This window comes from Nerophis lumbriciformis, linkage group LG01 (genome assembly GCF_033978685.3).
Source record: "Nerophis lumbriciformis linkage group LG01, RoL_Nlum_v2.1, whole genome shotgun sequence".
In the NCBI taxonomy this organism is placed as follows: domain Eukaryota; kingdom Metazoa; phylum Chordata; class Actinopteri; order Syngnathiformes; family Syngnathidae; genus Nerophis; species Nerophis lumbriciformis.
Window position 1 is genome coordinate 48959303 of NC_084548.2, and position 25698 is coordinate 48985000.

The 25698-nt window shown below is 41.0% G+C and overlaps 1 protein-coding gene across 3 annotated transcripts in view; it reads left to right on the forward strand.

Annotated features, from left to right (window-relative positions):
• Positions 1-25698, forward strand: part of pacsin1a (protein kinase C and casein kinase substrate in neurons 1a) — a 64767-nt gene that overhangs the window by 33405 nt on the left and 5664 nt on the right. For all 3 annotated transcript variants that reach the window (XM_061985286.1, XM_061985305.1, XM_061985294.1), the window contains 5 exons: positions 7580-7709; positions 18728-18884; positions 18963-19198; positions 22125-22280; positions 22555-22730. In XM_061985286.1, the coding sequence (XP_061841270.1) occupies positions 7650-7709; positions 18728-18884; positions 18963-19198; positions 22125-22280; positions 22555-22730 (785 nt within the window). In that variant the 5' untranslated portion in view covers positions 7580-7649. The remainder of the gene's footprint in view (positions 1-7579; positions 7710-18727; positions 18885-18962; positions 19199-22124; positions 22281-22554; positions 22731-25698) is intronic.

Sequence of the window (25698 nt, forward strand, 5' to 3'; positions counted from 1 at the left end):
TCAGGTGTACTGGAGAGGAGGCTACGCCGGATAGTCGAACCCCGGATTCAGGAGGAACAGTGTGGTTTTCGTCCTGGTCGTGGAACTGTGGACCAGCTCTATACTCTCGGCAGGGTCCTTGAGGGTGCATGGGAGTTTGCCCAACCAGTCTACATGTGCTTTGTGGACTTGGAGAAGGCATTCGACCGTGTACCCCGGGAAGTCCTGTGGGGAGTGCTCAGAGAGTATGGGGTAACGGACTGTCTTATTGTGGCAGTGCCGCATTGCCGGCAGTAAGTCGGACACGTTTCCAGTGAGGGTTGGACTCCGCCAAGGCTGCCCTTTGTCACCGATTCTGTTCATAACCTTTATGGACAGAATTTCTAGGCGCAGTCAGGGCGTTGAGGGGATCTGGTTTGGTGGCTGCTTGATTAGGTCACTGCTATTTGCAGATGATGTGGTCCTGATGGCTTCCTCCGGCCAAGATCTTCAGCTCTCACTGCATCGGTTCGCAGCCGAGTGTGAAGCGACTGGGATGGGAATCAGCACCTCCAAGTTCGAGTCCATGGTTCTCTCCCGGAAAAGGGTGGAGTGCCATCTCCGGTTGGGGAGGAGATCTTGCCCCAAGTGGAGGAGTTCAAGTACCTCGGAGTCTTGTTCACGAGTGGGGGAAGAGTGGATCGTGAGATCGACAGGCGGATCGGTGCGGCGTCTTCAGTAATGCGGACGCTGTATCGATCCGTTGTAGTGAAGAAGGAGCTGAGCCGGAAGGCAAAGCTCTCGATTTACCGGTCGATCTACGTTCCCATCCTCACCTATGGTCATGAGCTTTGGGTCATGACCGAAAGGACAAGATCACGGGTACAAGCGGCCGAAATGAGTTTCCTCCGCCGAGTGGCGGGGCTCTCCCTTAGAGATAGGGTGAGAAGCTCTGTCATTCGGGGGGAGCTCAAAGTAAAGCCGCTGCTCCTCCACATCGAGAGGAGCCAGATGAGGTGGTTCGGGCATCTGGTCAGGATGCCACCCGAACGCCTCCCTAGGAAGGTGTTTCGGGCACGTCCGACCGGTAGGAGGCCACGGGGAAGACCCAGGACACGCTGGGAAGACTATCTCTCCCGGCTGGCCTGGGAACGCCTCGGGATCCCCCGGGAGGAGCTGGACGAAGTGGCTGGGGAGAGGGAAGTCTGGGCTTCCCTGCTTAAGCTGCTGCCCCCGCGACCTGACCTCGGATAAGCGGAGGAAGATGGATGGATGGATGGATGGATGGATGGATGGATGGATGGATAACTCAGTCTTATTATTAATTGAACTATAAATGCAATAAAATATGTAATGCTGTAAAAATATGGAGCAAACAATAAAAAAAAGCAATTGCCTCAATTTATATATCCACCCTTAATTTAGTTGTAAAACACATATTAAAGGGGCCTTTTTATGCAAAACCAACTTTTCTAACCTATTGGTACTTGCTTATGTGTATTTGGGATCTTCAAAAGTCCTGAACATGTGAAATCAAACTGTGGAGGAGACAATAAAATGGTAAGTCATAAGAGTACATTGGAAATGTGTGAATGATACATCAGCTATGTTAGTTCAAGTTGTTGTGCAGCTAGCTTAGCCAAGTGCTACTGTAAGACTACACCATCACCGTCCTGCATGTGGCAAAATAAATAATGACTTTCCTAAAAACGACTTTTACCGTACTTGCCTCCTGTGTTTGGCAATGGACCAGTTAGTATTATAATGCCTGCAGTCTGGCTTATGGTTTCTTCCTCTCGTCTCCTCGCATAGTCTCCTTACTGCGCCGACAACAAAACCCAGTGAGCTGCTGATCTCGCTATATCATCTGGGATGTTGTGTTGTGGTGAAAGTCACTCAAAACCAGTGGAGTGCCGTCAGGGCCAGCAAGGCCTTCTCTGCTGGTCTAATATAACCAGAAATCATGATCATAATTAAAGATAAAAGTATTTTTTTATTTACTTTCCCTAAATATATAAAAGTATTCATATTCTCTTCATGTCATATTATGCTCTTTCCAGTGCTGTTGTTTTTAGGTTACAGTTTGTATCCAATCAGAATTCAGCTAGCTTATGTTGCCATGCTGTATGAAATCTGCCCGGGCCTTCAGAATCAACAATGCAGGCGTCTGTGCACTGGAAGTGAACGGACACATACGGTTGATAGACAATTGCCATAGCCAATCAGATCACGAGTTGTTGTCAGTAAGGCCTTCTAGCTGGCCTTACGCTGTGATTGGATAGTCACTTGGGAGTCCCAGGCGAGTATCCAATCACAAGTTGCGAAAACAGTAAGTGGCACCGGAGCCATACGAGCCATAGAAAGCCACAGAAAACTCACAAAGAATGAGAGAAAAATGTTGATTAGATGGCAGATATGTATTTGCAAGGCCATTTTCTAGAAGGATACTTAAGAGAAACTACATCTTGTGAGACGTGGTCGGCCGACACCGGAAGCTATCCCGGCGTTGAAATGATTTGCCCGCCACTTTCACACAAATCAAACGACTCCGAGCGGCACCACTGGCTAATATAGCGTCGAATGGGTGCTACAAATTGTGAGTTCAAATATTTCATTTCTTAATCTCTTCATGTTTCATTTGTTTTATACAATTCTTCTCATTTTGACAGTACCACGTAAGATATGTTTTAATTTCTTAAGCGGGTTTATTGAATGTTAAATGTGCCGAAAAATTTACCATTTTGTACACTGTTGAGGGGGTTCAATGCGCAGTATTGTGCAAGTGGGTTTCTGTATAGTATCTCCAGCCGTGTCCGTGTGACATACTTGCCAACCCTCCCGGATTTTCCGGGAGACTCCCGAAATTCAGCACCTCTCCCGAAAACCTCCCGGAAGAAATTTTCTCCCGAAAATCTCCCGGAATTCAGCCGGAGCTGGAGGCCACGCCCCCTCCATCTCCATGCGGACCTGAGTCCAGTGTGCGCACACAAGGAGACGAAGCAGAAGAACGAGACCATAGTCTAAGAGCGCAGGGGAGACACTTCTCCAGGGCCGATGTATGCTCGGGGCAACACCTTTCACCTTACCCGGCAGTGGGTCTCCACAGCGGACGACTTTAGGGTGAATGATGAGTCCAGCGATTAGTTGCAAATCTTGCTTTATTGATTGCTTGCACACAGCCAATCCAACACAAAACCAACTAGTCCCTCCCCGCACTCACGCTACGCTCCCTCTCTTCTCTTGCCCACACACTCACTGACGTCACTCACCTCACATGCTGTCACCTGTTAAAGGGCCACACACACACATACTCTACTCTCATAACACACAGTACAGTTAGCAGAACAACTGTGTTTTCATTACTGTGTATTTGATAGGTGCCATTGCCCCGAAATTGTATTGCATTGTACTTTCAAGTACAACAATGAGTAGATGAGTGTTATGTGTGTGTATATGTGTAAATAAATGAACACTGAAATTCAAGTATTTCTTTTATTTATATATATAATAAAATAAATAAATATATATATAGCTAGAATTAACTGAAAGTCAAGTATTTCATACATATATATATATATATATATACATATATGAATGAAATACTCCAGTTGGTGAATTCTAGCTGTAAATATACTCCTCCCCTCTTAACCACGCCCCCAACCACGCCCCCCGCCCCAACCACGCCCCGCCCCACCCCTGACCACGCCCCCCAACCCCCACCTCCCGAAATCGGAGGTCTCAAGGTTGGCAAGTATGCCGTGTGATGACATAAATTACAGTATTTTGAGAGGTGAAGTCGGTAAGTAAGACGTCACTGAAGGCCTAGGTGAGAAACACACGGCCCACCACTGCTAAAAACATATGGCTGGTGCCGGTCGTCGATGTCCAAAGTGCACAATAAAAGCAGGAAAGCTAAAAAACTACAAAACATTTCTGCCGGGCAGGGGAAAATGCTGACTCAGCGTGAGGGTGTGTGATGAAATTGGGTTGTTCTGCATCTAACAACTCCGCCTCTCAAAATGAGATGTTTTGAAAGGGAGCAAAATTATGGCTTACAAATAGGCTGGTCAAACAAAATCTCCAGTATGCAATTTTTTCACCGAAGAACAATCATTATATTATATGTAGACTTAAATGAAGTGTTTTAAAAATAGAAAAAAAATCATAATATGATTCCTTTAAATAACCATTTGTGCAACATGCAACAATACTACTCGCATGATCAGCTAACACTGTTATTTTTTTTTTTCAAAACCTCATATACATGCACTTTACACTTGATATATATCAGGGGTCGGGAACCTTTTTGGCTGAAAGAGCCATGAAAGCCAAATACTTTAAAATGTATTTCCGTGAGAGCCATATACATTTTTTTAACACTGAATACAACTAAATGCATGCATTTTTAATTAATACTAACATTTTTAGAGTACAATAAGTCTCGTATTCTTTTTAATTACATTGTTATTCTGAAGCTAACCAATAGTAAATAAAATATTTCTTACCAATAATGCGACTTCTTGAACAGGTGCGGTAGAAAATGGATGAATGGATTAAAATCCATGAGAATGTTTTATATTTTTAACATTATTTTTAACACTGTGATTACCAGCGGAATTATTCATACTTATCATGTTAAGCAATGTCAGCTAAGATTTATCTGAGAGCCAGATGCAGTCATCAAAAGAGCCACACCTGGCTCTAGAGCCCTACCCCTGATATTTATTATGATAAATGGCAAATTCATCAACCAAAAACACAAGTTGCTTCTCATAGGGATCTTAGCTTAGAAATGTCTTCTTTTGGATTGCGGCATTCCATTAAAGCCTTGACCGACCACTGATTATATAGGACTTTAGTAGGCCAAATCAGTGAACCTAGGGCCAGCCAGTCACACAGGCACAAGTCTTCCCTGATAACATTGTGATTAAAGCCCTTGAGAGTGAAAGCATAGAGGGAGATGTCTAAGAGGTGCAATTTCCCCTCACCTCGGTGTGACCATCTTGCAATTTCACAAAGATGCTATTTGTTGGAAAAAAGAGGTCAGGATAATATCTTCCAATGACTCTTAATCAATGCATGCTGGGCGCTGTGAAGTATTCCACTCTGCTGCAGAAGCATTATGACAGATGCGCCATTGAGGTTACTGGCTGTATTTAAACTAGATCTTCCTCATGAAGCAGTAACAGCTCGAATAGACTCAGCTTTTAATTTAAAACGACCTTGAGTCACCTATTTTAGTATATATTATATACAAGCACACTAAGCTAGCGCCTAACTTGAGCTGTGAATGCTAACAACCCATTTTTGCTTTTTTTAGTTATTACCTTTTTTTATATAAAAAGTTGGGCTGAACATCTTTAACCACATTGATAATAACAAAGAACATAAGGCCTGATTGACTAAAGGTTTGCGGGTACTAAAACACGTGCAATTTTGATAGCATACGCAAAGCTGATCTACTAAACGTGTGCAAAGTGGATTGCAGAATAAGGCGTGCAATTTATTTTGCGTCTCTGTCTTAGTTAATACGCAAAATATATGCTAAGCATCAAAACGCCCACAATACTGGGAGGAGAAAATGCAAGTATGATTATTTAGCATGCGCATTGTGATTTATCCTCACTGTTTTAGCAAGCACTATTTTGGACGTGCAAACTGACAGTTCCGTCAACGGCTGCAGAAAATCCTCCATATACGTTTCAACATTTTGAACAATCAGAAATGAAAAATATTAGACAAATCGTCTATTCAGCGTTATTTTATAATTGTATAGCTGCGAGAGGAATGAAGGGGCTGATTAAAATAAATGTTTTGTATTTTTTAATGACGTTTGTGTTTTTCACGTAGAATATATTTTATAAAAATGTATCCTATTTGAAAATCCTGAGCGGAGTAAGGCCAGCCTCTCTCCAATGAGTGCACCATCAGCAGTAAAAACAAATAATCATCAATCAATCAATGTTTACTTATATAGTCCTAAATCACGAGTGTCTCAAAGGGCTGCACAAGCCACAACGACATACTCGGCTCAGATCCCAATCAGGGCAAGAAAAAACTCATCCCAATGGGATAACAACGAGAAACCTTGGAGGGGACCGCAGATGTAAGTAGTAAAACCTTAAAGTCGCATCTTAAGTGCACAGGAAGCCAGTGCAGGTGAGCCAGTATAGGCGTAATATGATCAAACTTACTTGTTCTTGTCAAAAGTCTAGCAGCCGCATTTTGTACCAACTGTAATCTTTTAATGCTAGACATAGGGAGACCCGAAAATAATATGTTACAGTAATCGAGACGAGACGTAACGAACGCATGAATAATGATCTCAGCGTCGCTGGTGGACAAAATGGAACGAATTTTAGCGATATTACGGAGATGAAAGAAGGCCGTTTTAGTAACACTCTTAATGTGTGACTCAAACGAGAGAGTTGGGTCGAAGATAATAGCCACATTCTTTACCGAGTCGCTTTGTGTAATTGTTTGGTTGTCAAATGTAAATTAAATAAAAAGTGGTGTCATTGTACATGAACTGCTGGAAAAAGGCCCAAAACATCATAAGGGACCCATCTCACCCCGGACATAAACTTTTTGAACTGCTGCCCTCAGGCAGGAGATACAGGACAATAAATTGCCGGACAAACAGGTTCAATAACACTTTCTACCTGAGAGCAATAGTGCTGCTGAACACAAGGCATAAAAAACAAGGAGCTGTGTGCTTGGTATTTTATGTTTTTTATGTATTATTTGTATCTATTTATCTTAGTACCATGTTCTTATGTTTTTTATGTGTCTTTATGAATTTGCACTAAATAAGTTTGCTTGCAATTTCGTTATACAATGTACAATGACAATAAAGATCTATTCTATTCTATTCTATTCTGGATTGCTTTTAAAATACCCATAAAAAGTGGTGCATGTCTCCTGCCTGTTTGAAAACATGGCAAAACACCACATGTAGGAGCATGATCAAATGAATGTGTAGTAATTGAGTGTCTCTGTGACGAGGCCCTGTATAGTACACGCAAAAGCCTCATTTAAATAAGGCGGTGTACACCATTTTTAAATTGCGCACGCAGTCTTAGTAAATTGCTCGCAACACGCCCATTAATAGTACTTACTATTTTGGAACTTGGATCTTAGTAGATCAGACCCTTAGTAATTCACAATCCAATGAAGATCTCTTATTAATGAAGTGAGCAAAATGTATTGATCACAGTTCAACACAGTTTCTTGTGCTTCAGCCACGGTGCAGCGATATCAAACACACTTGAAGCAAAAAAAATATGTTTTGCCTGACAGGTAACCAGCAGTAATCTTTTTTCAGAAAATATGTGAAGAACGGGGCAAGGTTTGCTGTGTAAAGATTCAGGGTCATGCATGTGTAATAGCAGTCAGTCTTTTCTAGGACACGCCATGTGATGGCCATTCTCACTCCTTGAGGCAGTGAACTGGATGCATAGCTAAGGAAGCTATTTTTATCTCATTATTATGAACATCTCACTGAAAAAGTCCCCTTCGCTAATTGCCACATTGTAACCCAAGGCCGGCTTAGCTGATTTTGGGGCTGATAGACGTATACGACTCCCTGCATGTTGTGTAATCCTCTCGTACTGTCTTGCAGCGTACGAGGAAGCAAGCATCCCTTCAGAGGACAGTTTTGGTTGAGGAAGAGCTTCGTGACATCCAGGACAATGTCTGGCTCCTACGATGAATGTGCAGGTGCCGACGACACCATGGACAGCTTCTGGGAGGTACTAACACACAAGCTGCCACCTTAAAGCTTCAGTGTCACACAGTTGCAAATAAAAGCATACTATTGCTTTTTTAATTCTATCCAAATAGAAATAAAAAAAAATATTTCTCCATGCTTCAAATTCAACCTCAGAAAATAATTTTTTAGTGCTGTTTTATATTTTATTTCATAATATTCACACTAGTTCAATTGGTCGACGCCATTTGCATATAGTACAATACACGTTCACGTGCGTAATGCAGGTAATGTGTAATGCGTATTGCAACCTCGCGCATTCTTCCTGATAACAGACACAAATCATAGGAGACACATTCGCTCACTCCTTCAGAGTGCATTTCTGTGCTCAATAAAGATGTGTCATTTATTGAATGCAATGCAATCAGAATGACTTCAAATTTGACTGGAAATGATCCACTAAGTCAGGGAAATTGCTGGTCATACCTGAGCTAACGGTGAGCAAAACAACACGCTACTTGGCAGCAGAGGCGCTGTTGATTCTATCTTTGTCTTTATAAACTTGACTGAATGAAAAGATAATCGTTACTTGATATTTCCAATTAGTCGATCAAAGAAATGTGGTCGGATGCCCATCTCTACCGAAACCTATGTTAATATGCCTCATACAGACTCTAATACACAATGCCATTTTCAGTTCTTATGTTATTGTGTACATTGTGAAATATTTCTTAAACAGTTTGCCATCTTCTGAATAATACCTTGCAGAAGCGGTGAAAATAGTTGCGATAGTTAACCCCATTAAATAAAAATCATCTGCTTCTTGTCGAGAGTCAGCTGCCCACCAACGACCTTCAATAGGATAGAGAATGACTGAATGTAAAACATCTATTAAAGGGAAGAAAATAAATATCATGTCCTGAATGAATTTAGTAACTAATTCACATATACAGTTGTGGTCAAAAGTTTGCATACACTTGTAAAGAACATCATGTCATGGCTGTCTTGAGTTTCCAATAATTTCTACAACTCCTATTTTTTGGTGATAGAGTGATTGGAGCACATACTTGTTGGTCACAAAAAACATTCATGAAGTTTGGTTCTTTTATGAATTAATTATGGGTCTACTGAAAATGTGACCAAATCTGCTGGGTCAAAAGTATACATACAGTAATGTTAATATTTGGTTACATGTCCCTTGGCAAGTTTCACTGCAATAAGGCGCTTTTGGTAGCCATCCATAAGCTTCTGGCAAGCTTCTGGTTGAATATTTGACCACTCCTCTTGATAAAATTGGTGCAGTTCAGCTAAATGTGTTGGTTTTCTGACATGGACTTGTTTCTTCAGCATTGTCCACACGTTTAAGTCAGGACTTTGGGAAGGCCATTCTAAAACCTTAATTCTAGCCTGATTTAGCCATTCCTTTACCACTTTTGACGTGTGCTTGGGGTCATTGTCCTGTTGGAACCGTTTCACCGTTTCTTCTCCAAACATATTGCTGGGTATTGTGGCCAAACAGCTAAATTTTTGTTTCATCTGACATCACATGGACACAGATAAGACCTCCTGGAGGAAAGTTCAGTTGCCTTCCCAAAGTCCTGACTTAAACATGTGGACAATGCTGAAGAAACACATCCATGTTAGAAAACCAACAAATTTAGCTGAACTGCACCAATTTTGTCAAGAGGAGTGGTCAAAAATTCAAACAGAAGCTTGTGGATAGCTACCAAAAGCGCCTTATTGCAGTGAAACTTGCCAAGGGACATGTAACCAAATATTAACATTGCTGTAGGTATACTTTTGACCCAGCAGCAGATTTGGTCACATTTTCAGTAGACCCATAATAAATTCATAAAAGAACCAAACTTCATGAATGCTTTTTGTGACCAACAAGTATGTGCTCCAATCACTCTATCACAAAAAAATAAAAGTTGTAGAAATTATTGGAAACTCAAGACAGCCATGACATTATGTTCTTTACAAGTGTACGTACACTTTTGACTTTGATTGATTGAAACTTTTATTAGTAGATTGCACAGTACAGTACATATTCCGTACAATTGACCACTAAATGGTAACACCCGAATAAGTTTTTCAACTTGTTTAAGTCGGGGTCCACGTTAATCAATTCATGGTAAACCACGACTGTATATCACAAATATTATGTCAATCAATCAATCAATGTTTATTTATATAGCCCTAAATCACAAGTGTCTCAAAGGGCTGCACAAGCCACAACGACATCCTCGGTACAGAGCCCACATAAGGGCAAGGAAAAACTCACCCCAGTGGGACGTCGATGTGAATGACTATGAGAAACTTGATGACTTATGTCCTTTTAAGCACTATACATGGTGGATTAATTAAAAAAGAAAAGTCTCAGGGTTGAAACATTAAAAAGTGCGCATTTGCATTGTAACATTATGTATGTTTTTAACACTATTTGGATGATTCATTGATTGTTGTCAAGTTCACCAGTAGAGTTCTTGAGTCTAGAACATTGTGCAAACCCGAATTATGCTCCAGTTTCGTGAGATGCGTTGGGTGTGGGAGAAAACACTTAAACAAAAAAAACCAAAAAAATCAGTGTTAATGAATTCCCTTGCGTACAGAGTCTTCTTTGTGTCACAACGGCACAAAGAGCCTCAGTCATCATGACTCTGAGGAGGCCTTTTACCATGTGCACCTGCTTGTCCTAGCTGTTATCAAGTGCTGCAAACACACTCTTCTCTCCGCATTTGTAGGTACAGGCTTCACCTGTATGTTGTTTGTAACACAAACATTGTCACCCACCTGTCTCACCGCCTCCTGCAGCCCTCTCCTCTCAAACTGTGATGTCACATGCATGGTGAAGCCAGAGCCAATCACACTAGGGCTTTGTTGTCAGTGAACACATTAGGCTGCTTCTTCATGAGACGGGCATGTGGCTAAATGCATTTTACACACATACACACACACCAAGTCTGCGTTCTCTATGCATTTGTGCCTCTTATGTATTTTCTATCCCTTCAAATCTGTCTGCCTGCTCACACCACTCAGAGGGATTAGTGTGCGCACGCTCACAGTAACACACACACGCTAACACGAGCCCATGTCATTGCATAACTACACATGCAAAGGCATGAGCCACCCTTCCCTTCACTATCCCCTGCCCCTCCTCCTTCCTGCAGCATGAGCTCACACTCCATCCCCCCTTCCCCCCCACCAGGAACAGAGTAGGCGGAGCCACACGGCCTGCCCCTGCTTTATAAGGCAGTCCAGTTCAAGGTGCAATGTCAGAATAAAAAACGGAGACTGGATGATAAGACGTGTAATATCGATGCTCTGCTACAAAACATGGCCGCTCTCATCACGCGAGACTTCTGTGATGACGTAATACGAGAGTAACGTTCTCGTTTGTGACTGATAGCGACAAAGCAACATGGCACACAGCACCGAAAGAGTTTACAAACAATGTGCAACCGTGTATCAAACCTGAAGTGTGGTAAACATTTGGATTAAAAACCAAAAAATGGTTAGTTGTATAAAAGTATGACCACTTGTAACGTTTGGAAAGCAGCGATAAAGTAGCGGCTGCACGACTAATCTGAGCACCCACCTGTTGTGACGGCATGAAGACAGTCTCTCTCTCAGTCGTCCTCAGACGAGCTTCCATCGAAGTCTCCAATCATTCCGGTTCTCCATACACCAGGCCAGCTCCGTAGAGCTTTCAGCTCCCGCATCTTTCTTCAGGATGTCCATGTACGTTAGCGCGGGACGTCCTCGCGATCGATGCCCGTGCGTTGGTTCCCATAGGACCAGCCTGCTCGGCGGGAGCTCCCGATGTCTGTGGCAGTGGCCGGCCAGCCTCATCTTCCTAGCTGTTACCTTCCTGCTGAGCCTCGGCAGTTGCCCGTACAGGTCCTTGTTGGTGATGTGGATGTTCTGGTCCACATTCAGAACAGCTCGTATCATTCTGGTGTAGCACCCATCAAGGGACTTTTGCAGGGTGGGTGTCAGGGTCCAGCTTTCGCAGCCATACAGGAGGACAGACTCCACAGTGGCGTGGAATAGACTCAGCTTTATGTGTCAGGAGAGATTTGAGCACCACACTCTTGACATACCGTTCAGGGCCCTCCACGCTAGTGCCTTCCTGACCTTAAGGTCTTGTTCTGTGGAGTTCATCCAGGAACCCAAGTACTTGAAGTAATTGACCTCTCGCAGAGCGTTGCCATCTGATGTTGTTATTGGTGGGTGGTTCCATGTGTAGGTTATAGGTGATAACCTCAGTCTTCTTTGCGTTCAGTCTGAGGCCAACCCTGGCACATTCCACCTCCACTCTGTTCAGGAGTTCCTGTGCCTGCTCCACGCGATCACTCAACAGGCACTCAAGCAGGCAATGTAGGAGCTACCAACTGGCAAGCCAAGGGCACTGATTTAAAAGACTTCCAGCTCCAACAAAGCGACAACTTTGCGAAGTAATCACAGCATCTACTACACTGTTCATTGTGCTAAAGATGAAGACCTATCTTTAGTAGTAACCAGCAGAATGGCACTTTGAAAAGTATTTGCGCTTTGACACTAAGGCCCCGTTTACACTGAGCCGGATAAGGTTATCCAGGGTAAATCCCACCTAACCTTATCCGTGTCCACACACAACAATGCCACCGTTTAAGACCCCCTAACCCCTCCGTCGCCACCGCAACGCAACCTAATAAGCATGCGCGGGAAATGCACATGTCATAGTCACCTCCAGTGTTGCTTTGTGTGCAAGTTCTTAAATGTAACTTATCTGAACAATATCCAGTGTTGTGGTATTTCAATTAACTGGAATCCAGTGTGCTGTGGGGCCCTATTGTAGTGAATCACACCTCTGCCATCATAAACTAATCAAATCTTTAATGGACCTATAAACAATGTGATAAAGAACATTTTATATCAATCAATCTAGGGATCTCGTTCTCTGGTCAGGACACTCCTCACTCTTTTGCCTTTACCTTCATTGTCCATTTATTTTGCTGACTTTATATACTCTGGACCTAGACGTTGAGTCTGCGACAAACATGGCGGGCAATAACTGATACAGTCTGCTTTGCCAGTCCAAAAGCATTCGCTGTTTTCCGTAGTTAGTCTTCCCTCGACGGCCAGGTATAATACAAAGCACACGCTACCTTTTTTTATCACATCCACGGTAGCCCACATTCTCGTTGACTCTCCTTTGACAAATGGACAAAGTTTTTCGCTAAGTAGAATCACAGCTGACATTGGAAAGTTCTCTTGCCATCTGAGAAGTGTTGTATCCGAAATAGCTGCAATCGCTTTCTCTTAAGGTATTCATGTGTGATTTCCACAAGTGTCTGTACATGTAGAAGAAGGAGAAACACGGGCATGTCTGGATGACTCACCGTCATATTTCCAGTGGTTAGCTCCGAGTTACGAATCCGCTTTATTATGAAGCTGGCTGTGGCGCGTTCTTTCTTACGTCACTTCCTGTGTGGGGCGCGGTTTTTCTGGCGTCACTTCCTCTCCAAACTCAGTTTGTAAACGATCGATGAGTCCATTCAAAGCTAAGTGCCGGAGATTCAAGAAATACACGGCGCACTTAGCCGTGTAAAAATTTGTCCGAGGATGGGGACCTTAAACGATGGTTTAGTGTGGCTGAAACGGAGCTTAGGCTAAATAATTATTTGTTTTAGGGGTTAAACGACTTAGTGTAGACATGGCCTAAAGCTGCTGTTTGGTTTACATGGTGGCACTTAATTGTATCTTGCACTTGTGTTACTGTGTTGTTATAACACCTCTGCTTGATGCAAAGCTTGCTTTTCTCTGTATTTAATTGTTGATACCTGAGCAAACAACAGTAAATACCTGGTAGCTTTTCCAAAAGTGTTTTGTTTACATCTTCTATGCCTTGAAGTCAGAATGCCTTGAAGTTGATATTTCGACCATTTGCTCACAATTTATATATATACGGTTCTTTTCTTATCGAACAATTGGGAGAACTGGTTTCGAACATCCTCCCTAATCGTAACCCATGTATCTAGATGCATATCGCATCGCCACTTAAGGTACAGATGCACAGCCCTAATATTTAGACTTTGTAAATTAATCTCATCGCCAAATATGTTAGAATTAATCCGTATCATACCTATAATACATCACCAGTATGTTTTTTATATATGAAAGAATAAACTAGGAAAGCACTCAGAGAACAAGGTCCTATATCACAATATTAAAAAAGTCCTGAATCCAAATGGTAACTTGACCAACCCCCAAAATGTAAATACTTGTTCCATATCCAATTTCTGCCATTTTATGAACGTTTAATCAAAATGTGCTCATAACTTTTTGAGCTACCTATAGCAGAATATAAGAAACGGAATGAAGCCTCTTGTCAGTGATCCACTCTCTGTCTCTGTGGGTGGAGGCGAGGGCATCACATGGACAAAGATAAGACCTTCTGGAGGAAAGTTCTGTGGTCAGATGAAACTAAAATTTAGCTGTTTGGCCACAATACCCAGCAATGTGTTTGGAGGAGAAAAGGTGAGGCCTTTAATCCCAGGAACACCATCCATACCGTCAAGCATGGTGGTGGTAGTATTATGCTCTGGCCCTGTTTTGCTGCCAATGGAACTGGTGCTTTACAGAGAGAAAATGGGACTATGAAAAAGGAGGATTACCTCCAAATTCTTCAGGACAACCTATAATCATCAGCGCGGAGGTTGGGCAGTTGGGTGTTCCAACAGGAAAATAACCCCAAACACACATCAAAAGTGGTAAAGGAATGGCTAAATCAGGCTACAATTAAGGTTTTAGAATGGCCTTCCCAAAGTCCTGACAATGCTGTGGACAATGCTGAAGAAACAAGTCCTTGTCAGAAAACCAACAAATTTAGCTGAACTGAGGAGTGGTCAAAAATTCCACCAGAAGCTTGCCAGAAGCTTGTGGATGGCTATCAAAAGCGCCTTATTGCAGTGAAACTTGCCAAGGGACATGTTTACCAAATATTAACATTGCTATATGTATACTTTTGACCCAGCAGATTTGGTCACATTTTCAGTAGACCCGTAATAAATTCATAAAAGAACCAAACTTCATGAATGTTTTTTGTGACCAACAAGTATGTGCTCCAATCACTCTATCACAAAAAAATAAGAGTTGTAGAAATGATTGGAAACTCAAGACAGCCATGACATTATCTTCTTTACAATTGTATGAAAACTTTTGACCACTTCTGTACGTGTTTTCTTTTCAACATTGTACGGTATACAAGACATGTCCTATAGGCAAGGCAAGTATATTTATATAGCACAATTCGAACGCAAGGCAATACAAACTGCTTTACAGATGCATAACATTACAAAAAAGTTGAATAGAAATATCCTAAAAATAATCATGAATAATCAAATTAAAATCAAAGAGTGTCAATAAAATACTTTCAGTTGTCATATGCACAGTTAAATAAAAGTGTTTACAGTCTGGATTCCCAACATTGAGGCCTGTTTCACATCTTCTAAAGACTGTTCCAGATTTTAGGAGCATAAAACTAAAACGCAGCCTCGCAATTAGTCCTGACTGTAGGCCCCATCAGGAGACCACTCCCTGAGGTTCTCAGAGCTCGTGATGGTTCATATGGCTCTAACATATCAGAGATGTACTTTGGCACAAGACCATGAAAAGACTTATACACAAAGAGAGCTGTATTAAAGTCTATTCTCTGAGCAACAGGAACCCAGTGCTCGTTTAGAGAGCCCAGTGAGAAGGCTATTACAGTAGTCTAACCTGCTGCAGACAAAGGCATGGATTATTTTTTTTCTAAGACCGCGTCAGACTAAGGCTGCAGCTAACGATTATTTTTCTATCGATTAATCTATAGATTATTTTTTCGATTAATCGGTTAATCTATAGATATTTTTTTTCGATTAATCTATAGATTATTTTTCCTTTTACCGATTATTTTTTTTATTTAAAATGAAGATGAAAAAATAAATGTAGGCCAGTTTTTTCAAAAGGCATGGCTTTTATTTACAAAAAAAAAGTATGGCCACTCAGTCAACATTGACAACATGACAAAATATTCTGTAACAATGTAAACATTTAACAAAATTAAAAGTAGCTTATTTGCTTTTAATGTGCAAATATAAAAGTAAACATCCAGTGCAAATCTTAATATTCTGCAATAGTATAAGCATTTCAAAAGTAAAAGTATTGCTTATTTTGCTTTAAAATGTGCAAAAATAAAGATAAACATCCAATTCAAAAAAGTGCAAAACGGAAATATTCTGTAACAACAGTGTAAACATTTCAACAAAAGTAAAACTTTTGCTTATTTTGCTTAATAACACAACAATGATAGTATGATTAAAGTGAAAGTTAATTGTTCGTTTGTACATAGTATACGTAATTGTTAATGTTGTAAAATGTATTTGCACAACTAATTAACGTTAGCGTTAAAGAGGAGCGCGTCTTTGTAAACACTGAACAGGCACGCCAAACGCTCCTCTCAGAGCGAAACGGTGCTTTAGTTTATGAATTTACAACGCAGATACAAATGACACATTCATGTTTTTGTGTAATGATGACAACGTATACTCACGCGGACGATTGACTAGTTGATGGTGATGGCAAGAACGCTGCCGTTGTGCTGCTATGATAGGCCATTTCCGCTCGACACAGTGTGCATACAACAACATTATTAGCAGAGGTGGGTAGAGTAGCCAGAAATTGTACTCAAGTAAGAGTACTGTTACTTTAGAGATTTATTACTCAAGTAAAAGTAAGGAGTAGTCACCCAAATATTTACTTGAGTAAAAGTAAAAAGTATGTTGTGAAAAAACTACTCAAGTACTGAGTAACATACACACACATATCATATATATATATATATATATATATATATATATATATACATATATATATATATATATATATATATATGTGTATATATATATATATATACACACACACACACACACACACACACACACATATATATATATATATATATATATATATATATATATATATATACATACATTGATATATACAGTATATCATTTATATTTATTCATTTTGCCGTTTTTGTTTACATGTTAAAGGTGTTTTAATAATTATACATGCATGTTTAACATATAGATTCCTTTCTTTCATGAAGACAAGAATATAAGTTGGTGTATTACCTGATTCTGATGACTTGCATTGATTGTAATCAGGAAGCAGTGCTGGTAACGTCCACGTTTTCAAATGGAGTAGAAAAAAAGTTCCTCCTTTCTGTCTAATACCACATGAAAGTGGTTGTTATTTGGCATCTTATTTGTCCACCTTCCATATTCGTTTTTATACCCTTTACAAGAAATACATTGGCGGCAAACTCCGTAGCTTGCTAGCTTGTTTGCGCTGGCTTTCGGAGACTCTTTTTTTGAAAGCGCAGGCGCGATGGAGCGGGACTTTTATTGTGAAGACAGGAACTGTGCAGTCAGTCTTTACGGTTGAAATAAAAAAAGGGTCTTTTTTCCTTCACACTTTTGATTGATTGATTGGAACTTTTATTAGTAGATTGCACAGTACAGTACATATTCCGTACAATTGACCACTAAATGGTAACACCCGAAGTTAGCTCGGAGCCAGTCAGGTCATGTGACCCCTGGCTCTGTTTGATTGGTCCAACGTCACCAGTGACTGCATCTGATTGGTGGAACGAAGTGAAACGTCACCAGTAAGGCAGGCACTTTGAAGGTCTGTCTGACAGACCAAAACAAACAAAGCGTGCACTAACAGATCGATAAAAATTAGTAGCGAGTAGCGAGCTGAATGTAGATAAAAGTAGCGGAGTAAAAGTAGCGTTTCTTCTTAGGCCGTTTATTGAAATACTCCCACACTTTTGACGACTTTTGGCGTGCTTTTTTCCCCTCGCTCGCACCGCTTGCATTGTCTACTTTGCGCTCCGCCATGACGGTAGTGTGACGTAAATATGCGACGCGTCGACGAACAAAAACGTCCTCGACGTATTTACGTAACCGATGACGTCGACTACGTCGACGCGTCGTTTCAGCCCTACTTCAGACACTATTCCTTTGATTTTGACAATGTTTTTAGGTGGTAAAAAACTGCCAGTGACATTGACTTAATGTGGCTGTTAAAGTTCATGTTTGAGTCCGTTATTACCCCTAGATTTCTAATCTGATTATTAGGTTTCAGTGGGAGGGTCTCAAGGTGACCGACAACATTTTTTGGGATGTTTTTCAATGAGTAACGCATTTTTGGGTAAAAGGCTTTTTTTATTAGGCTTTTTTCTTGAAGGGCATTTTATTTAAGATTAATCGCATTAACATTATTTACAATCACACATCTTATGTACATGAAAATATTTGAGCATGCTATATGGAACTACTAAAATACAAGGTTTAACTACTACTATTTTGATCAGCAGTTGGGAAGGAGTAGGACAAACCAGCAGTAAAATGTATAATTTTTAATCAACTATTGGGTCAAGGAGTGCTAAAATGCGCAACCCAATAGTTGGGTCTGGAATAACCCAACATTGTAGTGAGCATAACTCAACTTTTGTGTGAAATAAATTCAACCCAATAGTTGGGTTATGAATCAACCAACATTGAGTTAGCATAACTCACCTTTTGGGTTCAATAATTCAACCCAATAGTTTGGTTGGGAATAACCCAACATTAAGTTATCATAACTGAACTTTTTGGTTAAATATTTCAACACAAAAGTTGGGTCGAAAAAATGTACCCAAAATCCATCCATCCATCCATTTTCTACCACTTATTCCCTTTGGGGTCGTGGGGGGCGCTGATGTTGAGTTAAAAAAAAACTCAAATAATGGGTTTGTCCTTTTCTGAACCAGCACTTGGGTTGAAATTGGGTTATTTCTTAACCCAACATTTTTTAGTGTGTAGTAGTAGTACTACTCTGCTATGACCTCAGATGATCAGGAAGGGTATTCCATAGCCAAGGAGAAGTACAGAAGGTTTTGATACATAATGATCCATAGCAACACATAATATGTCTTAATGGATGTCATGATAAATGTTTTGTTGTACTTCCCTGTACTTGTACTCCTAGGTGGGGAACTACAAACGTGCTGTCAAGAGATTTGACGACGGCCATCGACTGTGCAATGACCTCATGGGCTGCCTTCAGGAACGGGCGAAGATAGAAAAAGCTTATGGTGATCAGCTAACCGCCTGGTCCAAGAGATGGAGACAACTCATTGAGAAAGGTCGAATTTCATAAAACCACAAACGTGGGTGGTGGGTGTTCAGTCTGAATTGACGAATGCACATGTATATTACGCCAGGCCCCCAGTACGGCTCCGTGGAGAGAGCCTGGTTGGCTGTAATGACAGAGGCCGATAAGGTGAGCGAGCTGCATCAAGACGTCAAGAACAACTTGCTGAATGAGGATGTAGAGAAAGTGAAGAACTGGCAGAAGGAGGCCTATCACAAACAAATGATCGGAGGCTTCAAGGAGGCAAAAGAGGCAGAGGAAGGATTTAAGAAAGCTCAGAAACCCTGGGCCAAAAAGCTCAAGGAGGTGAGAGGATATTTTGTAGGATGTGTATCTTTGTCACTTTGTTTCATGACTCCGTCTGGGAATAAACAATGTTTAGTGAAGGGGCAGGCACTTAAAAAAAGGTTTGGGAAGTGAATCATATCATATCCATTAGCAGCTTATGAGATAAGAAGTAGAAAAGTAAACTACATAGTGCTGGCCTGACAGGCTGTCGCTATGAATGCTTCCTTTCCATCAACATCCTGTCAACAGCCACGTGAATCTCTTCCAGCCTCAGTTTCGTCACCTCACATTTCAGCACACCTAAATACTGCACAAACTGCAGCTGCCACAGATATCGTTTGAAAGGATGCTGATTGGTCTTTCGATGTGTTTTATAATAAGCCACAATTGTATCCACCTCATAAACATGGTGGTGTATGCTTTTAGCACATCGGCCCCACAGCCTGGCTCTTGGATTTTATTCTCAGCTCGGATCACTTTGTGTGGAGTTTGCTTATTGTCCATGGGGTTGTGTGGGTTTTCCCTGTGTTTCCTCACACAAGCCACAAAACATGCATGGCAAGTTAATCGGAGACTCAAAATTGTACCTAGGCGTGACCGTGAGTATTAATGCTTGTTTATTTGCTCTGGGAGTGTGTAACTCGCTTCTTACCCAGAGTCAGTTGGGATTAGGAATGGGTATTTTTCACATTTGAATCGATACGGTAACAATGATGATTGATGCCCGGTACTGAACAGTGCCAATTTTCGGTACTTCTGTGTGTTCATGTGTTAATAAATGTAAATTGTTTAATAATAAAATTATATTTTTTGTTCAACATTTAACCGTGAGCTGATTATGATAACAATGCTGTCCAGTAGTTATATCTTGTTTGCTTACACTTCTGAGTCTCCTAAGTATTATATAGTGGAGTTTGCATGCAGTTGCAATTCCAAGACATTAGATGGCAGTAATGTGTAGACCATGCTGTGTTGCCTTAATCTTTGCCATTAAGACTTCGACTTTGACTTCGACTTCCTTTTCTTGTCATTCAAATTTGAACTTTACAGTACAGATAAGAACGAAATTTTGTTGCATTGTGTTAAGCTGTATCTAGTGTTTTTGTGCGCCCTAAAAGGTGTTTGTACTGTAAGTATTGTACTTATTACACACCAGGTACTTGATTGCAACGTGCATCTTAGTTGTAGTTTTCCTTACCAAAATTGGAGGGGTTTAAAAGTGGAGCCTTACTGCATGTTGGAGTGTTTTCTATCAGGCGTACTTGCTTTGTTGGCATGGAAACTTGCAATATTACGTCGAGGCAGTTTGGCTAAGTCCACCATGAGTGCTGAGGCATCGTAATACGGCACGGTTTTATGTCACGTGGAGCAATACCATACTTGCCAACCCTCCCGGATTTTCCGGGAGACTCCCGAAATTCAGCGCCTCTCCCGAAAACCTCCCGGGACAAATGTTCTCCCGAAAATCTCCCGAAATTCAGCCGGAGCTGGAGGCCACACCCCCTCCAGCTCCATGTGGACCTGAGTGAGACAGCCTGTTTTCACGTCTGCTTTCCCACAATATAAACAGCGTGCCTGCCCAATCACGTTATGACTGTAGAATGATCGAGGGCGAGTTCTTGGTTTCTTATGTGGGTTTATTGTTAGGCAGTTTCATTAACGTCCTCCCAGCGCGGTAACAACACACAACAACAGCAGTCACGTTTTCGTCTACCGTAAAGCAGTTTGTCTGCCGTAAACAGCAATGTTGTGACACTCTTAAACAGGACAATACTGCCATCTACTGTACATGCATATGTGACAATAACATCTACGGCTTTTAGAGAGTGCAGTGCACAACTGCGCACACAACAAGGAGATGAAGCAGAAGAACGAGGAAGATACAGCCGTGGCGACACCGACGAAGAGTAAGATGAAGAAATACGCTTGTAAATTCCAAGTCGCAGCTGCGATTGGACCTGGATAGCCTCCGGGAAGAAGTAGTGGACTACCAAGTGCTTGGCAGTGAAGATCTTTCTCAGGAAGCAAAGATTGACCGGTTTTGGGTCATGCTAGGGAGAGATGGAAGATTCCAGACTCTAGTGCCGCGGACCGATTGGTACCGGGCCGCAGAAAGAAAAAAAAAAATCGACATAAAAAACACAACATATACATTATATATCAATATAGATCAATACAGTCTGCAGGGATACAGTCCGTAAGCACACATGATTGTATTTCTTTATGAAAAAACAAAACAAAAAAAACAACATATATGTATATATATATATATATATATATATATATATATATATATATATATATATATATATACGTCTTAATAAGGTTATCCAAAAAATAGTGCTCGATACCGTAGTAGAGCGCAATATATGTATGTGTGGGGAAAAAAATCACAAGACTATTTCATCTCTACAGGCCTGTTTCATGAGGGGTTCCCTCAATCATCAGGAGATTTTTGATGATTGAGGGAACCCCTTATGAAACAGGCCTGTAGAGATGAAATAGTCTTGTGATTTTTTTTCCCCACACATACATATATATATATATATATATATATATATATATATATATGAAATACTTGACTTGGTGAATTCTAGCTGTAAATATACTCCTCCCCTCTTAACCACGCCCCCGCCCCAACCACGCCCCCACCCCCCACCTCCCGAAATCGGAGGTCTCAAGGTTGGCAAGTATGAGCAATATCCAATAGTACCGACGGAATTCGTTTGGTGACCATTAAAGCACCAAAATTCAGTACCTGTCCCTAGCTGGGATAGGCTCCAGCTCACTCTTGAGTTGTAGAAAATAAAATAATGTGCCTCTTTAAAGCTTGGCAAGATGTGTTACATAACGTTATTCTCACTAATACCATAATAGTGCTGCTTCCTACCCTCATATCAGGTTGTGTGTACGATAGTGAGAAAGCCTCTGTTTGGGCATGCAGATGGAGACGGCGAAGAAAGCATACCACATGGCGTGCAAGGAGGAGAAGCTGGCCGTCACTCGAGAGGCCAACGGCAAGACCGAGGCTTCCGTGACGCCGGACCAACAGAAGAAACTCCACGAGAAAGTGGACAAATGCAAACAGGATGTACAGAAGGTGGGCAAAGTCAGGAAAACGTACACAAGTGTAGAGGTGGTCCTTGGTTTACAACATTCAGAGTTACGATGTTTTGTATTTAGAAACGCGCCTCCATAAATCAATTATAAGCTTAATTTTGGTTTGTGAACAAGACAGTCATTGCAGAACTACTTCCAGTACGTGTGCCAGAAGGGTTTGAGCCATGCCATACTTTCTTACTGTGTATAAACATAATCATGACTTACATTGCCATCATCAACAGAAGTTTGACGTGTTTTCATTTCTCCCTCAGGCTAAAGAAAAGTATGAGAAGTCTTTGGAGGAGCTCAACAAATGTTCGCCCCCGTACATGGAGAGTATGGAGCAGGTGTTTGACCAGTGTCAGCAGCATGAGGTCAAGAGGCTGACCTTCTTGAAGGAAGCTCTGCTGGACATCAAACGCCACCTTAACCTCACTGAGAACCAAAGGTGAGTCATGTCAAAATGCTGGAAGGAGACCAGCTTCTTGGAAAAAAAACCTGTCAGGAGGCTGAAACGACTTTTAATCTCTTTGCATGTTATAAATAGGATGCTCCAAATTGTGGTGTGAAGACGTGGAAACAAGGACCCATTTTCCTTATTTGGGTTTCTGCATGTAGTTCAGTCCAGTAAGGAGGTTAAATAGACAAAATCCCACTCACATTAACACCAATGGATAGTTTGGACTTCTTGGACCAAACGCTACACATATTCTAACCCTCAACCTTGGTGTTGCAAGATGAAGCTAATTACTAAGTCAACATGCTTCTTTTGCAGGGACAATTAAACAGACTCAAATTGCATTGTGATTAAAAAAAATAAAAAAATAACATTTTGACTGAGTGACTGACGATTGCCAAGCAAGCTTGTATTTTAATTATTTTACATCATAAAGGAATTAATTGGCCAGTGAACCATACAAGACAATTTTCAGCCATTAGAAGTGACTTTCCGCCAGATATAATTGATTTTCATCAATTATTAAAATCCCATTTGGACGATTATTGCAGTCTAATGGGTTTCATATTTCATCGTCTATACAATCCATTTTCAAGATTTCTGTTTGTTCAGGAATGTAATCGCTTTGTGATTTGTGATGAAATTAAGTGTACTGTCATAAGTTTGCTTGGTGCAAAACTGACAAACAAATATTGCAAAATATATAACCTACTGTGAGCTCAGTGAATCATACCAGAATCAAACATGTAATAATCTTTCCTACCTTTTATATATTATTTATATATCTGTGAAGGTTGAACTGGTGAAAGGCGGATGTTGCTGTGAAGACCATAGAGTTCTTTCAATATAACAATTCAATAGCTCCTTTAGGGAAATATTTACTGTACTAGAAGTGGTTGAGGTCATCTGTGAGTGCTTGGCATGAATTTAAACATATAGACAAGGGGTGTCCATACCGCACACTGAAAAAGGAACGCATGAAATGGGGGCCATTTTGACATTTTTCTTTTTCAAAACCAAAACAATATACTGTTTATTTTAGCACTATCTGCTCAGTGGCCTAGTGGTTAGAGTGTCCGCCCTGAAATCAGTAGGTCATGAGTTAAATCCTTGGCCGAGTCATACCAAAGACTATAAAAATGGGACGCTTTACCTCCCTGCTTGGCACTCAGCATCAAAGATTGGAATTGGGGGTTAAATCACCAAATGATTCCTGGGCGCGGCCACCGCTGCTGCTCACTGCTCCCCTGTGGGGATGGGTCAAATGCAGAGGATAATTTCACCGCACCTAGTGTGTGTGTGACAATCATTGCTACTTTAACTTTATCTACAGATTATCTACAGATCAATTTTAGATCTATCGGTTGACATAAAGTTTTAATTATTTTTATGTTCAATGCCCTTTTGTCAAAACCCTCATTATTTAATATTAAAAACATAAGATGTATGCAATATTTCCCCCCAGAATGTTCAAAGTGGAATATTTGATGTGAAGTATTTGGAGTTTTGAATAGAAAAATAATTCATAACATTTAGTAGAAAGCTACCAAATGTATTACCTGTTTTGATGGGTGGCACGTGACGCCATATCTGGACGCGATGTGGTCGGGCTCAAGATAAACAATAATCGTTCGACTAGTCAACTAATCGAAAAAATAGTGTTAGTTGCAGCCCTAAAAATAGTAGTAATAAACAAGATAAAAAAATATCTCATAGGGCAGCTGTATCTTGATATCGCTAAACATTGCTGGAAACTAGAGATGTCCGATAATGGCTTTTTTGCCGATATCCGATATTCCGATATTGTCCAACTCTTAATTACCGATACCAATATCAACCGATACCGATATATACAGTCGCGGAATTAACACATTATTATGCCTAATTTTGTTGTGATGCCCCGCTGGATGCCTTAAACAATGTAACAAGGTTTTCCAAAATAAATCAACTCAAGTTATGGAAAAAAATGCCAACATGGCACTGCCATATTTATTATTGAAGTCACAAAGTGCGTTATTTTTTTTTAACATGCCTCAAAACAGCAGCTTGGAATTTGGGACATGCTCTCCCTGAAAGAGCATGAGGAGGTTGAGGTGGGCGGGGCTGGGGGGGGGGGGGTTGAGGTGGGTGGGGGTTTTTTAGGGGGTAGCGGGGGTGTATACTGTAGCGTCCCAGAAGAGTTAGTGCTGCAAGGGGTTCTGGGTATTTGTTCTGTTGTGTTACGGTGCGGATGTTCTCCCGAAATGTGTTTGTCATTCTTGTTTGGTATGGGTTCACAGTGTGGCGCGTATTTGTAACAGTGTTAAAGGTTTTTATGCGGCCACCCTGAGTGTGACCTGTATGGCTGTTGACCAAGTATGCTTTGCATTCACTTGTGTGTGTGAAAAGCCGTAGATATTATGTGACTGGGCCGGCACGCAAAGGCAGTGCCTTTAAGGTTTATTGACGCTCTGTACTCCTTCCTACGTCCGTGTACATAGCGGTGTTTTAAAAAGTCATAAATTTTACTTTTTGAAACCGATACCGATAATTTCCAATATTACATTTTAAAGCATTTATCGGCCGATAATATCGACAGTCCGATATTATCGGACATCTCTACTGGAAACCAAATATTTAATTTTTATTTTATTAGATTATGTAAACAGGGACAATGCTCAGTAGTCAACATTGCTGTAAATGCGCAAGTTTTAGCTCCAAAGCTAGTTTCCAACCGTAGTCACTGGGCAAGATGCAGCAAACAGTAAAAAAATAAAAACAACAACAATTTAAATAGCCTACCAAAAAATCGTACAAAAATCTATCTATAAATTATCTCACACACACACTTACGGCAACATTCAGCACACATTGTGTTTCAGCAGCACCATGAACAATTGCAACCTGGCATAGTTAGACTGGCAGCAGGCAGGTAACACAAAGCAGCAGAAAAGAAAATGCATTGAACAACATGCAAGTA